Below are 19,798 nucleotides of genomic sequence, written 5' to 3'. Positions count from 1 at the left end.
CACATCTCTTGCTGCAACTGTAATGGGAGAGAGAAATTAAGAAATATGTTTGAGAATGCAAGAAGCAAAAACACACATGGAATGACATATTCCATGTACAATCACCTTTGGCTCACATCCCCTCTTTTTGAACTCTGAGAAAGCAGGAGGGGACTGGGGCCGGTGAAAATAAGGTGCCACCTCTACTTAAGAGATTTCTGGCTATTGTGTGAGTGTAGTTGGGGGACTTGGGGGTGGGGTTGGGGGCTGGGGATGGAAGAGGAAGATGTAAGGGGGCGACTTCGTCCTCTCTAGGCCAGCAAGGGCTTGGACAAAGGTCTCTGGCCTTCGTTCCTCTGGCGGAGAATAAGCACCTTCAACTGACGCGCTGATGGAGGGGCAGGACCTGCATTAGCCGGAGCTACAGGAAAGCAGGGTACACATTGTCTCATCCTGGCTTTGTTACCACTTCTAACCCTGAGAATCTCTGGCGTGAGACTTCAAAGATCATCTGACTTGTCTCTGCCACCTTGTGCCTTTTGCTTAGTGACTTTGGGTAGGTCGCATCAAGTGCTCAGTAATCAAAGGGGTGGGGCTGGATGACCTCAGGCTACCCCTGGGCTTCCACCTCCGAATTGTCTCCTGATGGGGAGATGCCACACAACTTGGAAGTAGTAAGGTCTCCGGTGAGTCTGAAAGGCACATCTTTGCTGAAGACTTGTCACCTGCCCTCTTGAACCTTTGTTAGGGGGAATGACTCTCAGATTGGGGGGGGGGGTCTATTCTTTGAGATAGAAAAAATTTTCAGAAGCCTAACTGGTGTTTCCCTTAGTCCCTCCTTTTGGCTAGGTTTAAAAGTACTGCATGCTAGAAAGCTTTCTCCAGGTCTACGCGCTGTTTTTTTCTGTAGTTTTCAGACCGCTCACGATGTCCTGTCCACTGGCTCAGGCGGGGGTGGCAGGAAGGGTGCCCTGGGCTTCTCCTCTGTAGAGGAACCAACCGATTTGGCTACCTGGGAGTAATGTGCAATCACATTTTTATTTTTGTCACCACCAGGGTGTCCTGTTGGACTCTCTCCTCTCATCCTCTCCCAAGGCGGCTGGTTGGTGTGGCTTTAGCAGTGGGTGCTATTATTTGGAGGTGCCTAGAGACTTAGAGTGGTGGCTGCACCATTTCGCTGGGTGGCTTGCGAATTGTCAGTCTGGTTCCTGAGAGCTCAAACTGAGATGGAAATGAGACCTGTTTTCGCTCTAGGCCGGCCGGGGCGTTCCGCACAACCCACTTGAGAGGCCCCACCGGCGTGGCCTTTAGGACGGTGCTTCTTGTCTTGTAATGGCCACCGGCCCTCCCTCGGGAGACACGCGGCCACCTGGGTGGGACGCTGCGGTGCTTACCTCCGGGACACGAGGGGGTCGCTGGGAGAGGGCTCGGAAGGCCCTGGGGGTCCTATCAGGACGCAGCACTGGGGAGACGTGGAATCTCCCCTTCTCACCCCCACAAGCCTCGCCCGCATCGTAATTCTTTTTATTTTTACTTTCGAGCCATGTAAGGCATGCAGATGGGGTAGGAGCGTTCCCGCGACACGTTGCCAGCAGCGCAGCGCCGGCCCGCTCGTGTGGCCGGAGCCCGGGGAGGGGACAGGGCACGCGCCGCCTGCCCCACCTGCCCCACCGCCCACGGTCGCGGCCGCCCCGGGTCGCGGGACCCGCGCCGGTCACCCCCACCCCACGGGGCCCAAGAGGCGAGGCCGCGCGGCCCAGCCCCGGCCTCGGCCCTGGCTGAGTGCTGGGGCGCGCGGGGGGCGCGGGCAGGGTCCGCCCCGGCGGGTCAGTGCCCCGCGCCCCAGGCCGCTGGCGGCCAGGCCCACGTTTTCCCTTTCTCCGGCTCCCTCCGCCCTCCGCTCTGTCCCTCCCTCCGCCCTCCTCCCTCCCCGCGCTTCCCCTCCTCCTGCCTGGTCATGTGTCGCCTTTTTTTGTTTGCAGTGGAAACAATTTCTCGCCGCTCGGCGCGCCCCGGCCCGACGCGCCGCGGCGGAGGCGAGCGGGAGGCGGGACGGGGCGGGGAGAGCGGCGGGGCCGGCGGGAGGACGCGCGGCGCGCCCGGCGGACGCCGCAGGTCCCATGCCGCGCCGCGACCCCCGCGCCCCTGCCGCCCGCGCCCGCGGCCGCCCCCCGCCGCCCGCCGCCCCGGGCTCGCCGCGCCGCGCCCGCGCGTCCTTAGCGGGGCCACCGAGCGATGCCCGCCGGGCGCCCGCGAAAGTTTGTCGGCTCCTGCTGAAGGGCAGCGGCGCCCCCGCACCCCCGTGCCCCGCTCCGGCCAGGTGAGTTTGCGCCCCGCTCCTGCCGGCTCCCGCGTGGGCTCGGGGGGCACCCGGGGCGGGAGGCGCGTCCGAGACGGTCCTGGAGACTACCTCGCCGCTCTCGGAAGACGAGGGACCCCGCAGGTCCTGGGGGGAGGGTCGGGTGGGGACCCCGGGAGCCCCCGAGCCGGGAAGTTGCCGGGTCCGAAGAGTTTCCTGCCCCGACGTGCGTGCTGCTTCCCGGTGCCTCGGTTTCCGAAAAGACGCCCGCAGGGAACAGAGTTGGTATTGTCTGCGGAGGACGGGGTCCCCGCCGTTCCGGGCCGGGGAGGGGGTTCCGATCAAGTGGAGACCCCAAGATGAGAAACAGGCTCCTAACAAAGATCACCCCCCGGCCAAACTGTGCAGACTTGGCACAGGCAACGAACGTCTCCGGAGACCACCGAGGCCCGACCCCCCTCATCCCGGCCCTGTTTGAAACCCTCCTTGGGCCCTGGATAAGTTGGGGGACGGCGGGCTTTTATTGATCTGTTTTCGAGGCTCGCCGCGGTGCGGCCAATAAAAGGTTTATGACATCTGACCGGCAGTGAAGGTATGCGAGCTCCCAATTGCCCTGTATACGGGGAGAAGAGCAGTTTCCCCCGTTGCCCGGCAACGCCGCTGATTGACGCGGGGTGCAGCCAATCGCCACTCCCGCAGGTCCCCTTGAAATGTTTTTGACAAGTACAGTAGACGAGAGTGAAGCGCGTGCGTGCGCGCGCGCGCGTGCTGGGTGGTGGGGGGGTGACCCGGCCCCCCAAACTCGCGACTGCTCGGCTCTGGGAAGATTTCTTAACTTTTTAAAGTTCGCATCGAACATCTGTTCAGAGCTGGGCCAGTAATGTCTTTGTCAGTTATTTGGAGACCTTCTGTTTACTAGGCGAGAAACTAAGCTTTCTTGCCGCATTTTCTCCGTTAAAAAATAAAGAGGGTAACAAAACACAGCAAGTCATAAAAAAAACAAAAGAGGGTGTGTGTGTGTGTGTGTAGAGAAAAGTTGTAAGGAGGTCACCAGTGAATAACTATTTGCGTATCTGGTGGAGCAGCCTTGTTGGCAGCAGATTAAAAATGTTTGCTTAACTGCAACTCACATGATCCAGATTCTTTTTTTTTCCCTCTGAAACAGGAGGAAAAAAAGATTTGGCGAAATCTGTAGTTAGAGTGTAATAATGGAAAACTCCTCAGCTGTGGTTTCTGGGAACTGTTTTTTTTTTTTTTTTTTTTTTTTGGTTATTGTTTTGTTTTGTTTTTACGTGGAACTGTAGTGATCAGCAGCTCTTCACCCTGTTGGTATAAAATGCGGGATTTATAGGGATGCAGTGAGTGGTTGGAGAGTACGGGGTCCCAGCACAAAGCGCACACATGATCCAAGGGTACTGAACTCCCATAACCCTCTTCTCGTGACAATGCCACTTTTTCTCCTAAAACCGTATTGCTGGCAGTGTTTGTTTAAAACAAAAGGAAACATGGAGAATAGCGTGTTAGTTCCTCTGGGAAGCTACTGACAAATAAGCAAATTAAAAAGAAAGAGAGCAGCATGTTGTCATAGCAACAGTGCAATTAAATTACTTTACTGTCAGCCATGATATAATTTTCCTGTTTGGAAGCTCAGGAGACATAAAACTTTCATTTAGAGCTAAAGTTGACTTCAGTGGCTGGGTAGTTCTGTTTTATACTCTACTGTGGGCATATGCTGGTCATCAGAAAATTTTCTGATGGGATCTGAGGAAACTTTAAGAAAGACAAGTGGTGCTATAATTCGTTCATAAAGAAGTGAAAAGCAGGATCAGACCAGACTCTGTTGTATCCCCAAGCCAAAAGATGCTAGCTTGTTTTTTTGTCTGAAATGTGTCAGGGTAACCTCCTTATTTGACAGAAAGAAATATTCCTTGTGAGTGAACCCAAGACGTCTTGAGCATCCTGCCTGGTCTGTACTGCAATGCCTCATGAAGTTTTCTCTCCTTAAGAGTTGGGCATCTTGGCCAGGCGTGGTGGCTCACGCCTGTAATCCCAGCACTTTGGGAGGCCGAGGCAGGTGGATCACGAGATCAAGAGATTGAGACCATCCTGGCCAACATGGTGAAACCCCGTCTTACTAAAAATACAAAAATTAACCAGTCATGGTGGCACACGCCTGTAGTCCCAGCTACTTGGGAGGCTGAGGCAGGAGAATCGCTTGAACCTGGGAGGCAGGAGTTGCAGTGAGTGGATTTTGCACCACTGCACTCCAGCCTGGGCAACAGAGTGAGACTCTCTCAAAAAAAAAAAAAAAAAAACCGGTTGGGCCTCTCACCACAGCTCCCCCTTAGGCCTTTCGTCTAGCAGGTTCTACCTTTTCGAAGAGGTAAGGTACTCTAATTCACCGGCACCCTTGGCCGGTTGGTTAGTGCCCAGGATTATGCCTTCTAGAATTCCCTAGTAGAGCTTCCGCAGCTGAAGTGGCAGTTGTTTTAGATGTGGTGTTAATGAACATTTAAGAGACATAGAAGGGTCATGTCTTTGCCTTTTTTATTTTATTTATTTTTTTGAGACAGGGTCTCCCTCTGTTGCCCAGGCTGGAGTGCAGTGAGCCTCAACCTCCTGGGCTCAAGTGATCCTACCACCTCAGCCTCCCAAGTAGCTGCGACTACAGGCACACACCACCACACCCAGCAAATTTTTGTATTTTTTTGGTGGAGATGGCGTTTTACCATGTTGGCCAGGCTGGTCTTGAACTTCTGAGCTCAAGGGATCCTCCTGCCTCAGACTCCCAAAGTGGTGGGATTACAAGCATGAGCTACCAGGCCTGGCCTATGTCTTTGCTTTTAAATATGTTTATTCATCCCTCCTCCTTCTTCTCCTCCTCCTCCTCCATCCCTCCTCCTCCTCCTTCTCCTCCCCCTCCGTCCCTCCTCCTCCTCCTTCTCCTCCCCCTCCATCCCTCCTCCTCCTTCTGCTCCCCCTCCGTCCCTCCTCCTCCTTCTCCTCCCCCTCCATCCCTCCTCCTCCTTCTCCTCCCCCTCCCGCTTCTTCCTCCTTCCTCCCCTTGCCCTGCCCTGCCCTGCCCTTCCCTTGCCCTCCTCTCCCCTCCTCTCCTCTCCCCTCCCTTCCCTTCCCTTTGCCTTCTCTTTCCCTTCCTTTCTTCTTTGCCTTCCCTTCTTTTTTCCCTTCTTCTTTCCTTTCTTCCTTCCCTCTTTCCCTTCCCTTCTTTTTTCCCTTCTTCTTTCCTTTCTTCCTTCCCTTCCCTTCTCCCTTCCCTTCCCCCTTCTCTTCCGTTCCCTTCCCCCTTCTCTTCCATTCCATTCCCTTCCCTTCCCTTCTTCAAAACTTTTGAGACAGGATCTCGCTCTGTTGCTCAGGCTGGAGTGCAGTGGTACAGTCATGGCTCACTGCAGCCTCAGCTTCTTGGGTTCAAGCAGTCCGCCCACCCAGCCTCCCAAGTAGCTGGGACTACAGGCACATGCCACCATGCCCGGCTAATTTTTGTATTTTTCATAGAGATGCGGTTTCGCCATGTTGCCCAGGCTGGTCTCAAACCCCTGGGCTCAAGTGATCCTCCTGCCTCAGCCTCCCAAAGTGGTGAGATTATAGGCGTGAGCCACCATGCCCAGCCTGTTCATTTGTTTTCTAGGTAGATGCTTGATTTTCTTACTGTTTGTTTGTGGGGGGAATTAAAACCTAACAGTCTTAAACCAAGCATATTGTTTTAGCGCTACGGAGAGTGGGAGACCTTTTTGGTTATCTTTACTGTTCTTTCTGTGTTACGTCGCGTGCTGGAGGGTTGAACATGCTTTGTGTCTGTAGGGGTCATTCTGTTTGTAAACGTACCACCTCCTCGTTTTCTTTTCTCATCAGATGTTATTTTACTCCGTGTTCTAGGTCATTGATAAAAATGGGGATGGTGGTGGGTCGGGGTGGAGGGATAGAATTCTATGGCATGTTTTGTTGAATTGAATTGAATTTGCTGTCTTGAAACTGGCAGTTGCTCTCCTGACTTTTTTCACCAGCTCTAATTTCAGTTAATGGCTTATCTTACATTCCCATGTATTCTGTGTGGTACCTGAAGTTACTTGCTTTTCTTCTGTTCTGGAAGAAAAAATAATTCACAGTAAAATTTAACGTACTTTAAAACTGGTCTCCTGGTCTCAAGCAATCGTCCCGCCTCAGCCTCCCAAAGTGCTGGGATTACAGGCGTGAGCCACCGTGCCTGGCCGGTGTTACTGGTCTTATTTTATTTAAGGGGCATCAGGTCACCTTGCTATATGAATGGCGGGCTGATTTTTCTCATCAGCCTGTCTCTCTGTGGTGGAATTGTGGGATTGTGTTGCTTAGTGTGGGAGTCACAAGGTGCTGTTCCTGTGTAGCAGGGGTTCCATAGAGGCGGCAGAGGGAGGCACCAGGATCAGAGGGGTACAGTCTGCCTTTCTGTTTTGGGCCTCGCCAGCTCATCATTTCTTTGTGATGTCTTTACTAGGAGCCTTCACGTAAATGGGTCCAGTCATGCCTCCCAGTAAGAAGCCAGAAAGCTCAGGAATTAGTGTCTCCAGTGGACTGAGTCAGTGTTACCGGGGCAGCGGTTTCTCCAAGGCCCTTCAGGAAGACGATGACCTCGACTTTTCTCTGCCTGACATCCGATTAGAAGAGGGGGCCATGGAAGATGAAGAGCTGACCAACCTGAACTGGCTGCACGAGAGCAAGAACTTGCTGAAGAGCTTTGGGGAGTCGGTCCTCAGGAGTGTCAGCCCCGTCCAGGACCTGGACGATGACACCCCCCCATCCCCTGCCCACTCTGACATGCCCTACGATGCCAGGCAGAACCCCAACTGCAAACCCCCCTACTCCTTCAGCTGCCTCATATTTATGGCCATCGAGGACTCTCCAACCAAGCGCCTGCCAGTGAAGGATATCTACAACTGGATCTTGGAACATTTTCCGTATTTTGCAAATGCACCTACTGGGTGGAAAAACTCAGTGAGACACAATTTATCATTGAATAAGTGTTTTAAGAAAGTGGACAAAGAGAGGAGTCAGGTAAGCCTCTGTGTCTGGAACCCAAGGTTTTCTTCTTCTTTTTTTTTAATTTAAAATTTTTCTCTATTAAAAATGAATTTCTATTCACCACATTGAAGTAGCAGTTGTAAGTGGGTTTTAGTCTATTTAATTCATTTAGATAATTTTAAAGAATTTCCTTTCCCTAAGCCTATTTAGTTATGTACTGTTTATTAGCATTTGTACTCTTTGAGAGTTTCCCACTGATAGGGTTTCCATAAAGATAAAACAGTGGTTTACAGAATTGATTAGTTCTCAGTTAACATCCCTCAGTGTGGATGGGTCACTTTGGTTTTAGGGTCTTAACAAAGGTCAGTATTCCAAGGACAGCCATTAACCGTGAAGTATGTGTGTGTATATACACATATATATATATTTGAGAAAAACTGCCACCATGGGCTAGAGAAAAATGGTGTTTCTTTTTTTCCCTGAATATGAACTAGGAGAAGGGAAATTTCTCCAGTGTTCTGGAATAAGTGGACAGTGATGAACATTGGGAAGAGACTTGAGTATACTTATGCTCGCAGACTAAACAGACGTGAGTTGCCCAGGTGACTGTCATGAAATCTGGTGTCTGTATAAGTGACAACTTTGAAATTCCTGGCTCAGAGTGAGGGTCCCATTAGAGACTGACTTTTAAAAAGTTTAATATTGACTTTAAAGCAGAGGTCCCCAATGTTTTTGGCACTAGGGACCCATTTTGTGGAGAGCCAAGGGGGATGGTTTTGGTATGAAACTGTTCTACTTCAGATCATCAGTCATTAGATTCTCATAAGAAGCACGCAACCTAGATCCGTTGCATACACAGTTCACAGTAGGGTTTGTGCTCCTATGAGAATCTAATGCCACCGCTGATCTGACAGGAGGTGGAGCTCAGGTGGCAATGCTGACCTCCTGCTGTGCAGCCCCATTCCTAACAGGCCACTGATTGGTACATGGCCCCAGGTTGGGGACCCCTGCTTTAAAGCCATAGTTTGGACTTCATGGTCAGTGAAAAGAAGACGGTTTTAATAATTTGCTTTCTTTTTCTTTCTTTTTTCTTTTTTCTTTTTTTTCTTTTTTTTTTTGGGACCAGGGTCTTGCTCTGTCACCCAGGCTGGAGTGCAATGGTGTGATCACTGCCCACTGCAGCTTTGACCTCCTGGGCTCAAGTGATCCTCGCATCTCAGCCTTCGAACAAGCTGGGAGCACAAGTGTGTGCCACTACACCCTGCTAATTTTTATACTTTTTGTAGAGATGGTGTCTCACCATGCTGCCCAGGCTGGTCTCAAACTTCAGGGCTCAAGTGATTCAGCCACCTCGGCCTCCCAAAGTGCTGGGATTACAGGCATGAGCCACCACGCCTGGCCTATTTTTGTTTTAAGGAACATAATAGGTTTCGTAGAAATTGGGCAGCTGTGAAGAAGTGGAAAACAAAATTGTGATCTGACTTTGAGTCCTGAAAAGTAATGCAGCCGCGGTTAAGATAAATTGCCAGAGAAAGTTCCTTCCACTAAGTTTTCATGTGACTGTGTTTTCCCGCTTTGTGTGTTGTGTTAATAATGCTGCTGTGTGCAGCTGGGGTGCTGGTTCTCCCTCTTTTTGAAGTTCAGGTTCGGGCGCAGGACCACTGTTGTGTGGGATCAGTGGCTGTGCGGGGCTGGGGCCTTTCATTTCTTTCTCTCTGGCAACATGTCACCATTTCAAGTAGAATCTTGAACCTGAGAATATTCTCCTTGTCTTTGGCATGGGAGAGTATGAATCAGGAAGTGGCCAACCGTATTGCTCCTTGCTCAAATTGGACGTGTTTGTGTGCAAATGCTCTTCACTCGGTTTCTGTTTGAGATGGGGGGTGGGGACGCGGGGCTTGGGGAGGGGTGTTGCCTGGGAGGAAAGATGTGGGCACTAAGGAGAGATTTACTTTGATCACTGGTGCAAATGATGCCTGGGTCGAGCGTGCAGATCTGAATATTCATAAGTTTCTGGTTCCCTCCTCCCCAGGTCCTTATTTTTGTGTAGCTGTAACCATCAAAGTATGCCCCTTTAATCAGGGAGAGGAATTTCCATGACCATGAAGCTCTTTCTCCTTCCCTCCGTATCTCAGGTTGGGCATTTGGAGAGCCACCTCTGGACTTGGCTTTTTTTGAGTGCTTTAAGATTATTCTTTGAGCTTAGAGGACATTCATTGCTCCTCTGTAAAGAACCAAGTCTGTGGTATTTAAAGCTTCTGTATAGGTGCGTCTTTGTGGCAAGAAAGGGAAAGTCTTCAAAAGCAATTCCACACTGAGAACGTGGAGAAGAAAGTGCTGCTTAGGTCCCCCAAAGCCTCACAGCAGTGATAAAGCAACAAACAGGGCGTTTAGTTTGGTGTAAAACGAGTCTGCAAGTTCCTGCATGCTTGAATCTTCGTGTTTGACATAATGCCGGTGCACATAGAAGTAATTTAGCAAATGCACACTCTGAAATGTTAGAAAAGACCAACGCCAAGGCGTGCAGCGAGACTTGGGAACATTATTCATCAGTCAGCCTTGGGAGTGACAAGTGGGTGTTGGATGCCCTGTGTTGAGGCACACTGGGAGGAGCTGTTCTCCCGCCATGCGACCCCCCCCTCCCCCACCGCTGGATTCTGGGAGTCATGTTTTCCAGGGATGAAGATTGTCAATCCGGATACATTCAGGTATCACCTGTTGAAAGAGAATGGTTTTAAAGACTTGAGATTGTTAATGTTATGAAACATTCAGTTCTGGCTTCCCAGCCATCCTGACCTGTGTTGACATGTTTCTGATCAAATGCCAGTCAGTTTTGTGGTTGGGAGTTTGTTCCCAGCATTTGCGATTCTGTGAGAACAAAGCAAGAGGTGTGAGTTTTTCCACTTTTCTCCTCTTTCTTGGGTTCCCCCAGGCCAGCTGCTGGCTGCTGTGAGAGGTGCAGGCTCCCAGGTATGCTCAGGTACACCCAGGTCCTTCCAGGGCATTGACCTGGCCCAGTCAGTTGGGGTATGCTACTATGGCATTCTCCCTGATACTCTGCCCAGTGAAAGCTCCTTTAGCTCTATGGGTAAACTTGTTTTCTCCTACGAGATTTTATTTGGCGGGAGCTCCCACACTGAAGTTGCCTTCAACACAGTGACTAAATGCACCTGAAGGTTGGTGAGAAATACCTTAAATTGAACGAGAACATTGAAACCTTGCAAGTTGTATGCAGTGAATTAGCTATTCCACTTTTAATTTTCTTCTGAAAGTGAAGAATACGGTTAGGTTTGACGTAGCAGTGAAAATGTGGAATCCTGTGTGATCCCTGTCCCTGAGGGCTTCGAACACATACCCTGCTGGACAACTGTTTGGCTGGGATGTTGGGGAGGGAACATACTAGATTACATCACCTGTGGCACTTAAAAAACAATTCCCAGCCGGGCACGGTGACTCACACCTGTAATCCCAGCACTTTGGGAGGCCAAGGCGGGAGGATTGCTTGAGTGCAGGAGTTTGAGACCAGCCTGGGCAACATGGTGAAACCCTGTCTCTACAAAAAATACAAAAATAATTGGCTGAGCATGATGGCATACTCCTGTAGTCCCAGCTACTCGGGAGGCTGAGATGGAAGGATGGCGTGAGCCCGGGAGGTGGAGGTTGCCGTGAGCCGAGATACAGCCTAGGTGACAGAGCCAGACCCTGTCTCAAAAAAAAAAAAATTCCCATTTTCTTGGGCCCCTTTCTGGAGATTGTGATTCATTAGGTGTGAGGTGGGTTGGGGAAAACTGGTAGTTCTGCTAAGCTTCCTAGGTGTTTCCAGCATGGAGCCAGGTTTGAGAATCCCTGAACTAGGTGCCCTCTTGAGGTCTTTCCAGTTGCTGAGATTTCATCAAGAGCATGTTCTCATGAATGAGTCAGTCAAGGCAAAAGAGACAGCTTGGCTTTCGTTTTATCTCTTAAAGGACTTCAAAAGATAAGAGTTTTATTTTTATTTTTGAATCACGGAAATTTTCAAACATACACAGAACTAGAATCGTATAATGACTTGATATACCCCCATAACACACATCCTGATTCAGTAGTTGACAAAGGTTTGTCACACTTATTTTATTTATTCTTTTTTGTTGTCGCTGTCTTTGAAGTTGTTTTTCGGTTTTTTGTTTTGAGACAGGGTTTCACTCTGTTGACCAGGCTGGAGCGCAGTGGCATAATCATGGCTCATTGCAGCCTCAGACTCCCAGGCTCAAGCCTTCGCCTTAGCCTCCAAAGGGGGGACTACAAGTACATACCACCATGCCTGGCTAATTTTTTTTTTTTTGTATTTTTCATAGAAACGGGGTTTCGCCATGTTGCCCTGGCTGGTCCCAAATTCCTGGCCTCAAGCAATCCTCCTGCCCCAGCCTCCCAAAATGCTGTGGATTATAGGCATGAGTCACTGCACCCAGCCTTGCTGAAGTATTTTGAAGCAAATGACATTTACAATTCAAACATTTCGGTATACATAAGAATAATTGACAGTTTCTTACATAACAACCATGCTAAAGTCCCCCCTAACAAAATGAACAATTATTTGGTGTTGCCTAATGCCAGGTCCATATTCAGATATCCCTGTTTACAAAATGTTTGTTTGAATTAGGGTCCAAATGTGGTTCCTGCAGTGCCTTTTGTGATGTTTCCTGTCTGTGTCAGTCTGCAGCACTCCTATGCCCTCTTTCCTTTTTCATTCCCTTCCCTGTTAAAAGAGACCCATGGCTTACACTATAGAGTACTTGCATTCTGTTTACTTCCTTGTGATTTTGCGTAACTTGCTTCTCTCTCTCCATTTCCTGTCAAATGGAAGGAAGTACGAACGTCTGGATCACATTCTGGATATATCACTTCCAGAAGCCTGGTCATCCCCCTCTTGGGGAAGCTGAGATTGAGCCATGGGTTCACATGAGGTCACTGTTCCCTACTCTGTAAAATTCCTCATTAGTTTTTTTTTTTTTTTTTTCATTTCGTCTATGGATGATCTGTGCCTAAATCAATTAAGGTAGAGTTTTAATGTCTGGGATTAAGTTTTACACTCCCTAAATACAGGTCTTACTTAGGAGTGTAAGATTAGCATGTACTAACCTCTCTGAGTACTTGTAAATGAGAAGTAGAATGCAGTTATTTTTTTCCAGACTGGATTATAAGGTATGTGTGTATTTCTATTTCTGTGCCTTTTTTTTTTAACCTTTCCTCTTGCTACTTGAACAAAAAACATTGTCATCAAAGGGTTTATAAAGGAAACACTGTACAAAAGTATGTTTATTATATCCAGAGCTGAGTGCTTTAAATACAATTTTAGCTTATAAATATAGGCATGCTTGCTTTGTGCTTTCCATATGCAGTATCTGATTTCTTCCTCACTAAACCCTATGAAGTAGGCCCTATTATTTTCTTTCTTAAAATAGATGATGAGTTAAGCTCTGAGTGGTTAAGTAACTTGCTAGAAGTTGCACAGCTAGTAAGTGCAGAACTTACTAGGAACCTAATTGGAAGGAACCTAATTCCTTCCAACTTTTTAAAAATTATTTATTTAATTTATTTTTGAGACAGGGTCTCTGTCACACAGGCTGGAGTACACTGGCATGATCATAGCTCACTGCAACCTTGAACTCCTGGGCTCAAGTGATCCTCCTGCCTCAGCCTCCCAAGTAGCTGAGAATACAGGTGCATGCCACCACATCCAGCTAATTTCAAGATTTTTTTTTTTTGTAGGGCTGCGCACTGTGGCTCATACCTGTAATTCCAGCACTTTGGGAGGCCAAGGCAAGCAAATGACTTGAGCCCAGGAGTTTGAGACCAGCCTAGGCAACATGATGAAACTGCATCTCTGCAAAAGATAAAAAAATTAGCTGGGCATTGTGGCACGCACCTGTAGTCCCGGCTACTCAGGAGGCTGAGTTGGGAAGATCGCCTGGTGACAGAGCTAGATCCTGTCTCCAAAAATAATATATTTTTAGTAAAGGTGGGGTCTTGCTGTGTCGCCCAGTCTGGTCTTGAACTCCTGTCCTCAAGTAATCCTCCCAATTGTGAGCCACCATGCTTGGCCCGATTCCCTCCAATTCTGAAGGGCATGTGCTTACCCCTGGTGCTTGCCTAGGCCTTCTCAGTATAGCAGACATTGTAGATGATCTCTCTGTGCTTCCTTTAAATATCCTGTGAATATGGGTTATAGGGGATTGAAATAACCCAAATAAACCCAGAATTAACTCTGGGGGCACAGGATAGAGAAAGGCAAATACAGAGTATATTTTTGTACTGTTGAGATGGGGCTCAATTGTCAGCACATGTAAAGTTCTTGCATCTGCACAGAGCACACAACTGTCTGCTCAGCTTCCGGTTTCCAGGCTCCATCCTGAGCCCCCTGCCTCATAGGACCCCTTCAGTGGCATCAGAGCCAAGTGAGGAAGCTTTTCTCCCTGCGTGTACACTGTTGATACAAATTGTCTCTAATTTGCTGTTCTCTTCACGTTTGCTCTCAGTAGATGAGATCCTTTTCAGTAGATGAGATCCTTTTTCAAAGGCAGTTTTGAAAATGAGGTTGCACCCAGGTGTGGTGGCTCACGTCTGTAATCCCACACTTTGGGAGGCCAAGACGGGGGCATCATTTGAGGCCAGGAGTTCAAGACCAGCCTGGCCATCATGGTGAAACCCTGTCTCTACTAAAAATACAAAAAGTAGCCGGGCCTGGTGGCGGGCGCCTGTAATCTCAGCTACTTGGGAGGCTGAGGCAGGAGAATCGCTTGAACCCGGGAGGCAGAGGTTGCAGTGAGTGAAGATCACGCCACTACACTCCAGCCTGAGCAACAGAGTGAGACTCTGTCTCAAAAAGAAAAACAACAACAAAAAAAGAAACCGAGGTTGCACCTCTATGTGTCAGCACCCCATGTGAGCAGTTGCTTCTAGTTTTCTCTTCTTGGTGTTGTGAATGCAGAATCAAGATCACGCCACTACACTCCAGCCTGAGCGACAGAGTGAGACTCTGTCTCAAAAAAGAAAAACAACAACAAAAAAAGAAACTGAGGTTGCACCTCTATGTGTCAGCACCCCACGTGAGCAGTTGCTTCTAGTTTTCTCTTCTTGGTGTTGTGAATGCAGAATCAAGAGCATTTCCCCTAACCGTGACACCAGTCAACCTACCTGTCTCATTGATGGACCTTTTAGGAGGAAGAGATGACTTATTATTATTATTTTTTTGGATAAATAATGCTCATTGGAAGACAGTGTGGTCTGGTTCGGATGTGTGAATTCCTAAGAATTAGTGTAATGTTGGGTGGGGTGGAACGTGTAATTTTGTAATGTGTGTGAGACTCCTCTGTGGTCTCTGGGTGAAGTGACAATCCTCTTCATCCTCGACCTGGGGCTGCCTTGCCCAGCATCGGAAATGGCTCTCCCTGAAGACGGCCTCCTTCTCACCGGTGCCTACTGCCAGGCGGGCTGCTTTCTGCTGTCTGTGCTATAGGCTATGTCACCTCAGAAGGTTGAGAGTTTACCAGGGTCTCTGAGGGGCCAGAAATAAAAATACTCCCTTGTCACTGGCCCTGGAATAGGAAGCCATTCATACCAGCATCCTGTGATCCCAAGAAAGCGCAGCTCCCTGACCCATCCTGCCGATTTTTTTTTTTTTTTTTTTTGAGACAGAATCTCGCTCTGTCACCCAGGCTGGAGTGCAGTGGTGCAATCTCGGCTCACTGCAACCTCCGCCTTCCCGGGTTCAAGTGATTCTCCTGCCTCATCCTCCTGAATAGCTGGGATTACAGGCACGTGCCACCACGCCCAGCTAATTTTTGTATTTTTAGTAGAGACGGGGTGTTGGTCAGGCTGGTCTCGAACTCCTGACCTTGTGATCTGCCCGCCTCGTCCTCCCAAAGTGCTGAGATTACAGCCGTGAGCCACCGTGCGCGGCCCCATCCTGCTGATTTGTTCCTTCCAGACTGTTGATTCCTTCTTCTTCTAGTCATTAGGTGTCTTGGGTGGGGGCACATTTCCGTTGTCTTGCTCTGGCAAACCTTTCATTTGTCTGCTCATTCATTCATTTATTCAACAAACTTTTTAAAGTATCTACTAAGTGCTAAAAGAATACAGAATTGAATGTACCATGGCCACTGCCTGTAAGGCACTCATGGTCCAGCGAGCCCTCCCCTCAGAGTCTCCCTCTCACTAGCGGAACTTCTCTAGCAGAAGCTCTTACTCCACTGCTGTATGCCCTTTGTATTCTCTGTTTTCTGTGTCACATCGTTGCTTTTCTGGCCCTTCACGGATACACTACCTTTCTACTCCTCACGGTGACTTGGCCAGGAAGATGCCATTAACCTGGATAGGGGTCTGTCTGAGGCTGCTGAGAAAGCTTCTGGGCCCGAGGGCCCTATCAATGTATCTGTCCAGTATCTCCTCCTGTTTCCTATTGAGAAAATGTTGCATTCTCTTTGGTAGGGCTTTGTGGCACCTGGATAGGTCTACCAGATACTTCATTGATGTACTGCCTGTATATCCAACCAGCAAGAAATGGTTTTCAGAACCTTCCCCATTGGGCTGGGATTTCCCTTTGAAATCATTTTGGCTGCAGGATAATTCTCTGCAGTAAATAACATAGGAAGTTGGCACTCTGACCTCCTATTTGAAAGTTATGAGTTTAGGCTGGGCGTGGTGGCTCACGCCTGTAATCCTAGCACTTTGGGAAGCCGAGGTGGGGCGGATCACTTTGAGCCCAGGAGTTCGAGACCAGCCTAGACAACATGGTGAAACCCTGTCTCTACAAAAAATACAGAGATTAATTGGGCGTGGTGGCATGCACCTGTAGTCCCAGCTACTCTCCTGAGGCTGGAGAATCGCTTGAACCCGGGAGGTGGAGGCTACGGTGAGCCATGATCGCACCACTGCATTCCAGCCTGGGCGACAGAGTGAGACCATGTCTCCAACAACAACAAAAAATTTAAAAAAAAAAAATGTGATTTGATTCTTGCTTTTTGTACTCTTAGTAGTTTACATTCCAGGGAAGCAGGAAACATAATGCAAAATAAAAAAGAATAAGTTACCGTAAGTACTGGAAGTGTGCCGATCAGTGTGAGATTGGTATCATTCAAAGTTAGGCTGGCTTCCCTTTCCCAAAGAGGGGCACTGGGTAAGCTAAAAGATAGTGATGGGCGAGTTCTGAATATTCCTTATGTTCACTTGAATAAGCTGTTACAAAGCATTCTTCGGGTGTGGGAATGAGCATTAGACCTCCAAGGATGGATTGATCAGAAGGAGGCTTGAGTGTTTATTGTAGAAAACCAATTAACAATGATTTAAACAAGCTAGGGGCGTATTTCTCCATTACATGAAGTCTTGAGGAGCTAGACAGAGACGCACATTCCCTCTTCTCTGCTGCTCTTAGGGCATTGCGGGTTTCCATTCTCAGTCTTCTCATGGTCCAAGATGGCATCAGCTAGCATGTTCCCATTTTAGGAAGCAAGAAGGGGAGTGCAGGGAAGGACAGGAGGGAGTCTTGCTGACTTCTGGTTTTAAGGGGCTTTCCCAGAAACCCCACCCTCTGCTTTGATCTTATTGGCTAGAGCTTGGTCACATGACTTCTAGCTGCAAGGAAGCCTGGGAAATGGACTTTTTTGCCTGATCCATTGGAACCCCAAGTTAAATGTTGATTCTGTTGCCAAGCAAACTTGGAACTCTGCCACAAAGGTCTAGATGTTTAGGAGACAAATGTTACTGGACCCCAGGGATGTGCTGGAACAGCGTCAGAGGAAAGGACGGAGAGAGATGGTGGCTGGAAGGTTATGTAAATAAGAATAGGGACTTGTTGGAGGAGCTAGGATGCTAAATGGAAAACTTTAAATTGCATTGGTAACTTAAGTAAAGCAGAGATGCTGACCCATTTTTTAAACATTCCAAATAACCAAGGTTTTGCTTTAAGAGATTCTGGTTAAATTGCATTTAGTGTCATCAAAAGCGGTAGCTTGATTGAGGTGAAGATGTAGTCTGTGCCAAGGATGATAAGAAGAAAAGCAAGGAAATAGATGGTTGAAGATAGAGAGTAGTGTGAAGTCGTTCTTTTAGTAATAACTTGATGGATTGCTATGTAAGATTACAGACAGTTCCATGAACAGGATGAAGTCTTTGATTTGTGTATGTGTGTGTGTGTGCTTGTTTGAGTACCTTTCCTTGTGAACTCAGCAGGAGACAGTAAATACAGGCAGAGAGGCCATACGCTTCCCAGGGGAAAAAGCTCTCCAATTACCCTTCCTTTTCTTCCTTTGGTCTTCACAGGGTGTGTGGGATTTCCCTCTGGGCCCCGTGGGGTCGAGTTCAGTGTCTTCTTTCTATTTATTGGAGTTCTGTGAAGTGCCTCATAGAAGGCTGTGACTGTCCTCCTCGAGGGACAGGACGGATAGGTGATTTAACTAATGTCATTAGACAGAAAATACCCACCTAGCAGAACATGTGCACATGCTTTGTTTTTAGAAGGCCAAGTCATGTGAGCGCTGACTCTAATCGTGGCTATAGTAGAGGGGAAAGAAAAGTCCCGAATCTCCAAGAATCAAGGTACAGAGGTAAGGCATAGCATCACAGTAGGTACTCCTGGAATACTGCGCTGTGTGCTGAATTCCTTTGAGGCTTGTAAAGTTGAGAACTGGTGTTTGCAGCTATGGTTCTGAGGTCTTGCAGAATACCTACTGTTGTTGTTGTTGCTGTTGAGTCACCCAGGCTGGAGTGCAATGGCGCCATCTCAGCTCACTGCAACCTCCACCTCCTGGGTTCAAGTGATTCTTCTGCCTCAGCCTCCTGAGTAGCTGGGATTACGGGCTCACACCACCATGCCCAGCTAATTTTTCTGTTTTTAGTGAAAACGGGGTTTCACCATGTTGGCCAGGCTGGTCTTGAACTCCTGACCTCAGGTGATCCGCCCACCTCAACCTCCCAAAGTGCTGGGATTACAGGCATGAGCCATTATGTCTGGCCCCTAGGTTGCAAAGTAAAAATTGGACTCTGTATTTATGAAAATAAGTGGCTTCAGTCATTTTAGAAGTATTTTCAGCAGTGGTTCATTCATGCTACCCTTGTTTGTGGAGTGCCAGGCACTGTTTTGGGTGCTGAGGATACAGTGGTGACCTCTGGCGGGTCCCTGGCTGCTCTCCTAGACCTTCCATAGGGTAGCAGTGAGGGTAGGGGAGGAGGAGAGGAGGCAAGTGGTAAATAGTAGTTCCCTCCATGGACAGGGTAGGTAATGTACCAGATTGTGTTACATGCAATGAAGATATAAAACAGGATAATATACCAGGGGAGGAGGGTGGGATGGTGGGAGGCTTCTCAGAGGATCTGACTAGGCCGTGCCTTGAATGGCAAGAGGGATGCAGCTATGCAAAGATCTGGGCAGCGAGAACAGCAAGTGCAAAGGCCCTGAGGTGGCAATGGCTCAAAATATCCAAGGAACAGAAAGAGGGGTTGCAGTTAGTGTATTAGAAAGGAGAGAATGTTATGTCTAAAAGGACAGGAGGGAGAACTGCCTCTCTGGGGCTTGTTCCAGTGGTGCAAGAGAGAGATGGTGGGAGTGATGCTAGCTTGAGCCAGGGTTGGGGGTTGCAGATGAACATGTGTGGGCAAATTTGGGTTGGGAAATTGGATGGGCGTTAGTGCCAACATTCTCTTTTGACCATGTTAAATTTGAGATGGTTTGCGGACATCTAAGTGGAGCTGTCAGGAAGTTTCCTATATGAGTTTCAAGCTCTGTAGAGACATTCGGGTGGAGGTATAAATCTGAAACACAGTGCATAGGTGTTGGAAAATAAAGAGATTTCTGGATTACCTCTCAATCAAAAAGAGTGAAATCAAACCTCTATTTCAGTTCTTACAGGAAATTGTATTTCCATTAGTGTTTGACTAGGAAATTCATTTTGGGGTATATTCAGCATGGGAAATAAGAACAAAAGAGGTTTACATTTAGAGGGAGACCCTCTCAGAATTATTTCAACAATAACTTACCTCTAGTTGCTGGCTGTAGTTTTGCAGGCGGAAGAGAACAAACCTTAACTTTTGTACCAAGAGTGCACCTTCTAAATGTGCTTGGGGCAGCCGCATCTCTGATATCAGGAGAGAAATGTACTCCAGTAAACATCTTACTTAGCCAAGCCCCCTAACCCATGGCTTCTGCGAGTTCTCTGCCATCTGGTCCCTGGATGGAGAGAGGAATTTTTCTTGTATATGTGTCTCCATAGCAACGAGTTTGCAGTTGATATGGAAAGTAAGCAGTTGCCTTAGCAACGGAGTTACTGATGTGGCGGCTTCCTTGCTTTCAGGGAATGGATAAGCTGACCAAACTAGTTTAGATGCATCCTGTAGGGCGCTGTAATGTAGAGCCGCACACACGGCCCCTGCCAGTGTAAAATTGGTCTAGCTTTAAAAGAGATCGCAGCCCCTCCCCCTTCCAGAAGGAAGGGCTTACAGCTGTAATAAATCAGACAAAAGTAGTCGCTGTCA

General features: G+C 48.4%; 1 protein-coding gene across 13 annotated transcripts in view; it reads left to right on the top strand.

The window, feature by feature from the left end:
• The window catches only part of FOXN3 (forkhead box N3), a 460,729-nt gene that overhangs the window by 198,472 nt on the left and 242,459 nt on the right, over nt 1-19,798 (top strand). For 10 of the 13 annotated variants that reach the window (XM_063596366.1, XM_034937997.3, XM_034937996.3 and 7 more), the window contains one exon: nt 6,771-7,327. In XM_063596366.1, the coding sequence (XP_063452436.1) occupies nt 6,785-7,327 (543 nt within the window). In that variant the 5' untranslated portion in view covers nt 6,771-6,784. Of the gene's footprint in view, nt 1-1,935; nt 2,300-6,770; nt 7,328-19,798 lie in introns of those variants that run through there. The other 3 variants (XM_063596364.1, XM_034937993.3, XM_034937998.4) reach the window with 2 other exon arrangements.

Source organism: Pan paniscus, chromosome 15, assembly GCF_029289425.2.
Source record: "Pan paniscus chromosome 15, NHGRI_mPanPan1-v2.0_pri, whole genome shotgun sequence".
NCBI lineage: Eukaryota > Metazoa > Chordata > Mammalia > Primates > Hominidae > Pan > Pan paniscus.
The sequence above is the reverse complement of the archived record's forward strand: the minus strand, read 5'-3'. Positions and strand labels throughout refer to the sequence as shown.